Source organism: Fusarium oxysporum, chromosome XII (genome assembly GCF_013085055.1).
Source record: "Fusarium oxysporum Fo47 chromosome XII, complete sequence".
NCBI classification, from domain to species: Eukaryota; Fungi; Ascomycota; class Sordariomycetes; order Hypocreales; family Nectriaceae; genus Fusarium; species Fusarium oxysporum.
The window spans coordinates 266,754-278,095 of NC_072851.1; the positions used below are offsets into that span (position 1 = coordinate 266,754).

Sequence of the window (11,342 nt, forward strand, 5' to 3'; positions counted from 1 at the left end):
TATACTGATGGCAAAGCTCATGCAATGGGTTCTTCAGATGCTGTCTAATATATTCTTCAAAGTCCACTCCATCTAGTGGTTTCCTCCACATGCAAATTCCCCTCAAGCAGAACCTCCTTACTACTCGATCCTACCAATACTCTATACACACCTCTCTCGCTCGACCAACAGTGTAGTTCCTCATCCCAAAATGATGTAGTGAATCTATCCAGGGGAATTTCTACCCTCCGAGTCTCACCAGGCTGAAGGTATGTTTTCTTGAAACCCTTCAACTCCTTTTTAGGTCTCTGTATTGAAGACGTTGCCTCGTCAGCAGCGATGTAAAGCTGAGATACTTCAGCTCCAGGCACGGAACCAGAGTTGGTGATCTCGAAGCTCACGTGTGAGGATGCGAGGTTCAGCTTGTCGTAGGTAAATGTGGTATAAGATAGACCGTGGCTGTGAATGTCATGTCAGTTTGTTTCGAGCAGAGTATTGACTTATTCACTCACCCAAAAGGATATAGTACGTCTCGATCGACCTTTTCGTAGTACCGATACCCGACATAAATATCCTCACCATAGATAACACGTCCCCTGTCGCTACCAAAGTTCAAAAACGTGGGCGTGTCTTGTAAGCGGCGTGGAAAGGAAAGCGGGAGTTTTCCACTGGGGCAGGTTGCGCCAAACAAAACATCAGCAATACCATTTCCAGTCTCGTTTCCAGCTAACCAAGCATGTACATGAGTCTTGGCACTTTCAGCCCAGAGCATGTTGAAAGGAGTGCCGCTCTGCGTCACCACGATGGCGTCTGGAACAGCTGCCAACACGGCTGATGCAAGTCGAGGAAGCGATCCAGGAAGATCCATGTGGGGCCTGTCAAAGCCCTCAGATTCTTGATCTCTCGTCATCCCAACACACAAGATGGTCACATCTGACTGCAGCGCTGCTGAGACGGCGTTCTGGATGCCGATTTCAGGGTCAATTGCACTCGCTAGACCAACTCTTCCCGCTCCGCCGCCAAAGTTGACCACGCCTGGCTTGACGAGCTTGGAAGATGGTGCGCTCTCATACTCGACGGTGATGCGGTACTTCTGACCCTGGACAAGACGCTTTTGAGCCTTTTCCTCGACAGTTCCTTTGCCGAAGAAAAATGTCCCACCTCGCTGGACAAGATTATTATCGATCAGGAGCTGACCGTCAACATAGAGTCGCGCAGAGCCATAGACTGCGAGCCCAAACTCAAACAGCCCTGTTTCTTGAATGACGAGATCGCCTTCCACAGTTGCGTAGAAGAGCTTGTCTAGCTTCGGATGCGAGTAGCCCATAAGTAGCCAGGAAGAATCAGGCAGATGGCTCTCGTCGATGATCTCGCGGCCGGGTACACTGGGGCCCTGACTGTAGAAACGCATTCGCATACCCGGCGATCCCTCCGGCGTAGTCATCATTTCGCCCTGCATGAGAGGATTCCATCCACTTGCTGAAGCGCCGACTTCGTATCGTACCTCGACATCAGGCGGTAGTTGGGCCACGATCCCTTCGTAGGGAGAAACAGTGTAGTACGGCCGAAGATGCGCAGAGCCGCCTCCACAGAACGAAGTGGTCTTCATGTTCGGTCCGATCAGAGCAATGCTTTTGAAAGGTCGCTTGAGGGGAAGTTGGTTATTCTCATTCTTCAACAAGACAACGCTGTCACCGGCGAGCTTTCGGTTGAGCTGCCTGTCTTCGGGATAGTCGCGTCCTCCTTCTTCCGCCGCAACGGGAACCTTTGTGCATCTTTGGACGAACTCGAGGACGTTTCGCGCTCGAGCATCTATGGTTGATCGGGATACCTTTCGGGTTGACACGGCAAGGTCGAGAAGCTGGCCGCGTTGCCTCGTTGGACCTGGCATTTCGAGATCCAGTCCTGCATTGATGGCTTCGGTAGTAGAATAGGTCCCGAACCTGGAGCAAGAAGTAAACGTCAGTATCGGCTCTAGTTTGGGAGGAGGCGGGTTTGCTGCGCACCAATCGCTCATGATCAGACCCTTCCACTGCCACTCTTCGCGGAGCAAAGAGTCAAGAAAGTCCCTGTTTTCCGAAACATGTTTGCCATTGACTTTATTGTAGCAAGCCATAACACCACCAGGCGCCGCATCACTAAGCGCAATCTGGAAAGGAAGCATATGAACCTCCCTCAACGCGCGCTCACTGGCAACCACGTTGACGCCAACTCTTTCGTGCTCTTGATCATTCGCAAGCCAGTGCTTGATAATCGACACGACGCCCGTGGACTGCACGCCTTTGATGTAGGCAGCAGCTAGTTTGCCTGTTGCATAAGGGTCCTCTGCCATTGACTCGAAGCCACGGCCACCGAGGGGAGAGCGCTGGATACACACTGTAGGACCGAGCCAGGAGTGGGCGCCTTTCGCTATACACTCGTTGCCTATCAGCACGCCTGCCTTGTATAGTAGATCCTGGTCCCAGGTGGCTGCTAGACCGGTACCGCAGGGCAAGCATGCTGCTGGTACGCCGTCGACGAATTTGGTTCCTCGCACGCCATTTGGTCCGTCGCTGACACGCACGGATGGAACGTTGAATGCTGGGAGAGGATTCGTGTGCCAAAAGTCTCGGCCTGAAGTACAAAGCAAATTAGAAGTTGAGTCTCAAGGTGAGAAATTGATGAAGTATTACTCACCGGAGAGTAGAGATATCTTGTCAGAGACAGATGCGTTTTGGATGACATGTTCAACGTCAAAATCGCTGTGAACGTCGTCAGGGGTCATTTTCTTCAAAACCATGGTTGTATAAAAATGTGCGTGTTGGGACAATAGAATAACCCAGGGATAAACAATGCCCAAAAAGGGCTAAGGTACTTAACAAACTTATATATTGTGTGAAGGACAAACATTATGACAGAGACTCATGCAAGACTTCGGGGTGACCCCGATGGAGCCAGTGACTGTGTGGGGAAATGTCGGGGAGACTCCCCGCCCAGCCAAGGTCTGGCAGCTCTTGAACAAATTACACTTATGGTGCAGACAATTACCCGAGAAACGACCCCAACACTACCCCTTCTAACAACCCCTTCAAGTTAGAACATCCCCCATTCGGCTCATCAAGATACTGTTGTACTGACGCTGCACCCCGCGCAACCGCATCCTTCCAAGTCTCAGGCAGCGTCACACTCTGCACAAGGCGAAAAGCCTCATCCTCTTTTGCCTGGCGCTGTACCCTGTCAACTGCTGCCAAGATCAGCGCGGCGCTTGTCGCCACTCGGATACCGTACCAAGTCCCCTGATGTCGATGCCCCGCGACTTGATCAAGTTTTAAGATGCAGAACCGTACACATTGCGATGCGTACGAGGTGATTATGCCATGTAGCGAAGCATCCATCTCGTCCGCCAACTGGTCCACGCAGAGTCTGACGAAAGGTCGTGAAACTAACTCACAGAGGGATATGTATCTATGCCGCAGAATAAAGACCATGGGGTCGGCAACAGCGTCCGCCGTGTACCCTTGAGGAGTGTCGAAGTGGAAGATTGGCGGGAGTGATGAGTGCCAGTCTGATATCTGTGACTGCATCAATTCAGCCTGAGAAATCATCCGGCGCACGTGCTTCTCGTTTGGAAACTCGGGCGCTTCCGAGTTCATCTGCACAAGGCGATTTATAACGTGTCGCGCGGCAATTTCGCTAAGGTAGTAGTACCAACTCCGCTCCTTATCACTCGCGTCAGGATGTGATCCGAAATCTGGAGGTTGGGGAAACGCGAGGGGCAGATATGCGTTGTCGAGGATCGGTGGAGTCGGCAGCGGGAGTTCTAGTCTTAGCTCACATTCGGACTTCCAGATGGTGAAGCACAGAGCTTGCATGAGGGTGAACTCGTTGGAGCATCCTTGGTCTTCAGTATGGCCAGCCAGTTCCCTGTGTGTTAAGCTGAGGGTATGCCAGGCTGCACCGGCTAGATTGAAGTGCTTCCAGGCTTCGAGGGGCTCTAGACGATGCATGTACCATATCCCCGCCAGGCATAAACACTGAACAGCCTGCACGGTGTTCTGAGCCGATGCATAGCCAAGACGCTTTACAGCCACGCTCCAAAACTGCATTGATAGCTCTATCTCGGCCTTCTTTTCAGCCGTTACCTCAGGACTGCTGGACATCTCGGTATGAGAGTCTGTTATGGCCGCATTGGCACATACCAAAGCCACGAGACAAGCACCAGTACCATATACAACCCCCCTTTCGACAGCCCCACCCTTTCGTCAAGCAAAAAAAAAATAGCACCACCAAAATTCGTCAACTTCACTTATACGAAATTTGGCCAGAATAAATAGCTACCTAAAAGAAGCTTCTTTTATTGATTATATAAATGAGTGGAGATAATTATTTTGACCTGTTGAGGATGTGTTGGGCACGCGATAGATCCAAGTCATGCTATTGAAATATTTTGAATATGGTCACTAACCTCCTCACCGCTCTTTCTCGTGATTTTTGATCTTTACCCTCGACAACAGCAGAAAAATGCCTAAATCACGACTTAAATGGGAATATACAGAGGACGATATGGCTGACGCCATATTGGACATTACCGATCATGGTTTTTCACCCCCTCAAGCGGCCCAGAGAAGAGGAGTGCCCCGAACGACCCTCATCGATAGACTTAACGGCCGTGGGGCCGCTGAAGACCAGATCCAGCCTCGCCGACGTTTGTCCAAGAGCCAAGAAGATAGGCTCGCTTTCTGGATACTCCGTCAGGAGTCTTTGGGCTATGCTCCGTCCCACAGTCAGATCCGCGCTTGCGTCATGGGCCTGCTGAGACAGCAGGGCGAACATCCCGACTTAGGACGTAACTGGGTGATCAAGTTTATCAATCGCCGCGCAGACCTAAAGACCAAGATGGGTAGACGTCAAGAAGCTAAAAGGTTCGACTCTTTCACACCTAGAGCGGTTCATTGGTACTTTGATATCCGGGATGGCCAGTATGGCTGGATCAAGCCTGAAAACACCGTCAACGTTGATGAAGGCGGTATTATGACTGGTTTCGGCAAGTATTCACCTCTATTACTTGTCGGTGCTTGCATTTTGACCGACTAATTCTCTTCATTCAGGCCTAGATAGCTTAGTTGTTGGAAGCGCGGACCCGAAGCGCAAGGCCTTCCTCAAGGGACCACAGACTCGGAATTGGACTTCATTCATCGAAGCTGTCACTGCTGACGGCCGCGCTTTAGTTCCTGGCATAATCTTCAAGGGGAAGGAACTGCAGAAACAATGGTTCCTTGACGAGTTCAAGCAGATAGCAGACTGGTATTACATAACTTCGCCCAACGGGTGGACTAATGACCACATAGGCATTGAATGGCTTGAAAGAGTTTATCTGCCCCAGACTACACCTGCCGACGAGTCAGACGCGAGACTGATCATCTTAGATGGTCACGGAAGCCATGCAACAGTATGTCCTCCATTTTCCCCATCTCACGATCAGTGCTGAGTGGTGGAAGGATGAATGGATGGCCACGTGTTTTTTAAACAATGTTTATTGCTGCTATCTACCAGCACACTGCTCTCATGGACTCCAACCACTAGACAATGGAGTCTTCAACGCGTTAAAGGCTGCATATCGAAGAGAGCTGGAAAGGTTCGCCTCGTTGACTGATTCCGCTCCGATGGACAAGGTCAATTTCATCAGGGCCTACGCCAAGGCTCGCCGAGTTGGAATGACTAAGAAGAACATACTGTCAGGCTGGAGGGTCACTGGCAACTGGCCGATTTCGCGTTCCAAAGCGCTGCGACACCCTGAAATCCAACGAGACAGGCCAAACAGCGACCCAAGAGTGACTCCTGAACCTAGGCCGTATCTTGGCTCGGACGATACTCCACAGACGAGCCGTCAAATTCGAGATCTTGGGCTGAACAAAACACCAAAGACGCGGAGACGGTACAACGTGATAGCCAAGGGCTTTGAGGCTCAACAACAGACAGTAGCGGCGCATACGCAGAGGATTGCCAGCCTAGAGGAAGAATTGGCTCGGCTGAAGAGAGGGAAGAAGAGGAAGGCGGTACCGAATCCTAACAGGCGTTTTATGACTCTCGGGGAGACTTTAGCTGTTGGAGAAGCCATACCTGAAGGGGAGACTCAAAACGAGTCTGTCGTGGTGGAATCTGTCTGTTCAGACGAGCGAGAGTCAGAATCAGAGGCTAGCTCGGTCATTGAAGTGAGAGAGGAAGCCGTACCTCAGCAACGAACCACGCGGTCAGGACGGCTTATTAAAAGACCTAAATTGTAATAGAGATAGTTGTTCGCTATTGTGAGATGAGATATTTTGCACATGTCCCTCATTTTGGCCGAGTTGTTTATAAGTGAAGTTGTCCATTTTTGGTGGTGCTATTTTTTTTTCGCTTGACGAAAGGGTGGGGCTGTCGAAAGGGGGGTTGTATATGGTAGACCAGTCGAACCCATGCTCAGCGACGTGTATCATCATATGATGCAGCTCATCAAGATCTATGATGGGATTCTTGGTATGGAGAGCTTCAATATACTGGGCCTCGAGCCACGCGAGCTGAGGATAGCTTGTGTCTGGAACAGGGTAATTGCCCAGGCTTGGGGGAGTGCTCTGGGCGAATAAGCAAGAAGCTGGCCGATCTGCGGCGAATATCTTCCAGCTGAGTATTGACTCGACACCCTGTGGTCGTATTGTGACATTCTGCGGTACAGCCCAATTGTCAAGAGTCGGCTGACGCACCGACGATGACAAAGATTCGACTGTCTGTGCAGGCGATTGCTGCGGGGAGTGCTGGTTCTCGACTATTTTGGTCAAGTGGTGAATAGCCTGCAGGATTTCGGCTCCCGTAACCGAGCTACTTTGTACATTAGGTTAGTCAGGCCAAGCAAAAGAAAGCCTTGAGCAAAGTACGCATCATACCCTGGATCCTCATCTGCTGGATAGATGCAGGTCAGACGGCGCTTGAGGCAGAAGCCGCACGTTGGCCGCCGATTGTCGCATCTGGTTTTTCGGGTGCGGCATTTCTGGCATGCAGTGACACCCCGGGATTTGGGAAACGGTGCCTGAGCTACCCCAGACGAAGGACCGTCTGCCATTGTCTGCAAGTGATGGAGATGTCGATAGTGGAGATGGACAAACAGTGTTGAATCCAAGTGTCGGGGAGGGCCGACGGACATGATTTATTATTCTGATGCCAGGGCTAGAGACGTGTCGGAGTGGGGCCCCGATACGACCATTACAGTGCAGTTACAGGCCAGTTACAGGCGGCGTTGGGTTCGTGAATCTAGACCTTTCAACGACTGTGGAGGATTTCCGCATGTGTAGTGAGTGTCAAATCACTCTCCCCGCAACTGAACTGTATTTTACCTAATTTAGCTTGGATTAGATCTGGGGACTGCAACATTGACCAATCCCCAGATTCTCGGACAGCCCATCCCAACCCCATGGGGGTCTTGGTGATCCAATCATCGTCTGACGCTCTGCATCAAACTCTGCTCACTCACGAGGCAGCTTGAGTCTTGTGCTAACAACAACAAGAGTATTACACCAACAATGCTTCGTGACTGACTGATTATAAGTATGCTCTGGCCGTCTTCCAACACTTGAGCATTGCAACAGATCAGCACACGCATCACTACCTACTCCGTCTCAATTGCATCACCATACTAATCATGGGCTGTTTCAACAAAAACAAAGAGAACAAGGACACCGCAGAGAATACTGTCGGGCCTGAGCTCTTGAAGGTACCATCCCATTCCCTCTACTTCCTCGCTTCTCCAACATGACAAGTACTGACTGGCCCAAGGTTCTTCCCCAGACAGAGCTTCCTTGGTATCGAACAAAGCATCTCGTTCTTCTTAACCTGATGCTTCTTGTCCCCTTGCTCAGCTCCTCCGCTGTAGGCTACGATGGTCAGTTTTTGCCCACTTATCTCATAGCCATGCATCAACTCACAAGGCATTCATGGCAGGATCTATGATGAACGGTCTCCAGACACTCCCGCAGTGGCGAAACTTCTTCAACAACCCTCCTCCTCCCCTCCTCGGCGCCATCAACGCCGTCTACCCCGTCTGCAAGATCCTCGGCTTGGTGCCAGCAAGTACCATCTCAGACAAATTTGGACGAAAGGTGCCCATCTACATTGGCCTTGTGTCGCTTGTAATCGGGCCGGCTATCCAAGCAGCGTCGATCAATCTTCCCATGTTCATCGTGTCGAGAGGTCTCATAGGCTTCGCTACAGTTTTTCCTCAGGTCGCCTGTCCGATTCTCGTTTCCGAGCTCTCCTACCCTACCCATCGAGGCAAAATGACTGCTTTGTACAATACCTTCTTCTACTTTGGTGCTATTGCAGCCGCTTGGATCACCTATGGAACTTTCAAGATGCAGTCCACCTGGGCTTGGCGTTGTCCCTCAGCTTTGCAAGCAGCGATTCCGTTTCTTCAGCTCATGTTTATCTATTGGGTTCCCGAGTCTCCTCGGTAAGTACCAGCACGTCCCGGAGCCATCTGTATGTTACTGACAGATTATGCGTTCCAGATGGCTCATTGCGAATGGTAAAAAAGACCAAGCCATCGCGATCCTCACCAAGCTACATGCAGGCGGACAAGAAAACTCTCCACTTGTAGAGTTCGAAATCACCGAAATCGAGAATGCCCTAGCGCTCGAACGAAGCCAAGAGTCATCAGCATCGTGGGTAACGCTCGTCAAAACGGCTCCTATGCGCAGACGTACCCTCATTGCAGCTATCCTGGGCTTTTTCAGCCAGTGGAACGGTATCGGCGTTGTCACCTATTATTTGTCTCTAGTCCTCAACACCATCGGGATCACGGCCGCCAAAGACCAGGTTCTGATCAACGGCCTACTTCAGCTCTTCAACTTTGCCGCAGCTGTGTTTGCTGGTGCTCTGATGGTTGACAGGTTTGGACGGCGAAGGCTCTTCCTAGTTGCTACATCAGGGCTTTGCCTCAGCTACGTAGCTTGGACAGCACTCACGAGCTATTTCATTAGGAGCCACGACGAAGCAGCCGGTAGAACTGTGGTGGCATTCATCTTTATCGCTTTTTTCTTCTACGATGTGGCTTGGACACCACTTCCTCAAGCATACACCATCGAGATCTTCCCTTTCTTGACTCGCAGCCGAGGTTTGACCACTGCACTCACGTCTTCGTACATTGGCCTCATTAGCGCTCAACTGATTAACCCTGTTGGTTTGGCTGCTCTTGGTTGGAGGTATTATATCGTTTTCTGCTGCATCCTGGCTTGTCTTGTTGTGGTTATCTATTTCTTGTTCCCTGAGACTAAGGGCCGCAGCCTAGAACAGATTACGGAGCTTTTTGAGGGCAGCAGTGTTAGTGTGGATGCTGAGGAGATTATCAGCAAAGGAAAGGTTGGGGTTGTGTATGAGATTGAGACGCCAAACAAGGTCTAGGATGCAAAGCCTAAGGAGCTTTATTTACTTCTGTGTAGGCTTTGATATTTGGCTGAAGAAGATGTAGCTTATAGTAGTAATCAAGGTTTCCTTGGAGAGGAGAAAACCTTACTAAACATTCTAGGCGTTCTACCTCTCGCCGGATGGACTTTCGAGTCGCAGACCGAGCTCGCCATCTTCGCTCTACTTGATCTAGTTACGTGAAAGTCACTAGTACCTCGGTTATGAGCGCCAAACTATGCTTTACTGTGTTTAACATGGCGCAATTGTATTCAGCTCTCACGCAACAAGATCATGAACTTAAAAGCGGGGTCAGCTCTCTGATGAGGGTTTTCGACTTCAAGTCATCCCATCTGGACTCTAGATAAAGAATATTCAGGTAACAGCTCTAATAACCATCATAATATCAATCAAAAACATTCAATTGAGTTAAGCTTACAGCATTTGGCATTCAATTCGCAGTCCAATATGTTTCAGACTCGTCTTGTTTCAATTTCAACATCGCGAACTTTCATCAACTCGCAGCGCTCTTCAAAATTGATCCCCAATCTACGACGCTTCTCTGCTTCTCCGTCTCATCTCCAGCGCCTCCCAGTCCAGATCTCCGGCCAAGGAAGCGGCACCATCCAAAGCATCTCTGTCAAAGACAAGCCGTACACATTCTCAACCGACACCTACAAGGTCATCGGCGGCCAGGACTCGCACCCCTCGCCCGTTGCCTACGCACTCGCTAGTCTCAGCTCGTGCAACCAGGTCACGGGCGCACTCGTGGCTAAGGATCACGGGCTCACGCTGGGCAAATGGCGCGTCTCAGTCGAGGGCCAGCTCCCCACTGCGGTGCTGGTTGGCGGTGAGCAGGGCAATCCGAACTGGGAGAGCGTGGACTTGGAGGTGTATGTACAGACCAGTGCAGAAGATGCTGCGTTTGAACATTTTGTTGCAGAGGTTGAACGGAGATGCCCAATCACGCAGCTTTTTAAACGCAGTGGTGTGGCGTATAAGAGCAAGTGGATTAATGAGCCGCTCTGAGAGCCAGCTTGCGCTGTTTGCATCCTGAAACCTTCTTCACGAAGCGCGAAGGAAGAAATTCGGGGAGGAAGCAGAGTATCAGTTAGATAGAAGCCATACACTGAGGGACACAGCATGCCATGGGGCCGTGAGATTACGCATGGAGACAACAGACCCCTCAGGGTACATTTTCAATGATACAGGATTAATCGAGTCAACTGCATTGCCCGATCCATGTGACCCTGGCTTACGGTACCAGCGGCTGCAGAAGTCATGACTTTACCATTGCCTACTAAAACTCACGTGTTTATCATCTTCGTGTAGTATCTACTCCATCTCCGCCTTTGTTACAATTTGCCAGAAGCAGCAATTATATTTACCTAATAAGGTTTTTACTATTCTTTTAATCTTAGGTTCTAGGTGTATATATAAAAATTACTTGGCCTATGCGCCTTCCTTTGCTTATATAGTATAGTTTAGTATATTAATCCCCTCTTACTATAAATAAGTAGGAAGCAGCTTAATTATTTTAATTTTTAAATAGAAGAAAACATATTATATAATAACTTTATATATAAGGAAATAATTAAATTTAACCTAGCCTAAGTATCTATTATTTCTCTAGAAAAGATAAACTAAAAATAGTTCTACTATATAGGAAGCATTAAGGCTATTAAAGAGATAAATTATAAAATATAAATCTTATTAAAGCCCTTAAAAAAGCTAGCTTAACTAGCTATAATTATAAAAGCCTTTTAATATAAAATAATTATATAAGGGCTTAATAATAGGCAGCTAATTATATAGTAATAAAATATTATAACCTAATACATTCTAATGCATATAAGAATGTATGCCTTACTTTTTCCTCTAATAAACTATAACCTACCCTAGAACAAGTTAAATACATGCCATTTATAACAAATAGGGTTTCAAACAGGGAAACT

The 11,342-nt window shown here is 49.2% G+C and overlaps 2 protein-coding genes across 2 annotated transcripts; one reads left to right on the forward strand and one right to left on the reverse strand.

Moving 5' to 3' along the window:
• Window positions 1–56: 56 nt before the first annotated feature.
• FOBCDRAFT_281986 (glycosyl hydrolase family 3 N terminal domain-containing protein) lies at window positions 57–4,118 on the reverse strand (the record flags this gene model as incomplete). The annotated part of the gene is made up of 4 exons (XM_054707754.2): window positions 57–438; window positions 492–2,592; window positions 2,656–2,720; window positions 3,097–4,118. The coding sequence occupies 4 exons, from the start codon at window positions 4,116–4,118 to the stop codon at window positions 57–59; spliced, it is 3,570 nt and encodes a 1,189-aa protein (XP_054563729.2).
• A 3,622-nt stretch (window positions 4,119–7,740) lies between these two features.
• Window positions 7,741–10,416, forward strand: FOBCDRAFT_245676 (and other transporter-domain-containing protein; the record flags this gene model as incomplete). Its single annotated transcript, XM_059610713.1, has 4 exons — window positions 7,741–7,857; window positions 7,917–8,437; window positions 8,496–9,381; window positions 9,829–10,416. The coding sequence occupies 4 exons, from the start codon at window positions 7,741–7,743 to the stop codon at window positions 10,414–10,416; spliced, it is 2,112 nt and encodes a 703-aa protein (XP_059468139.1).
• Between the last annotated feature and the right edge of the window lie 926 nt (window positions 10,417–11,342).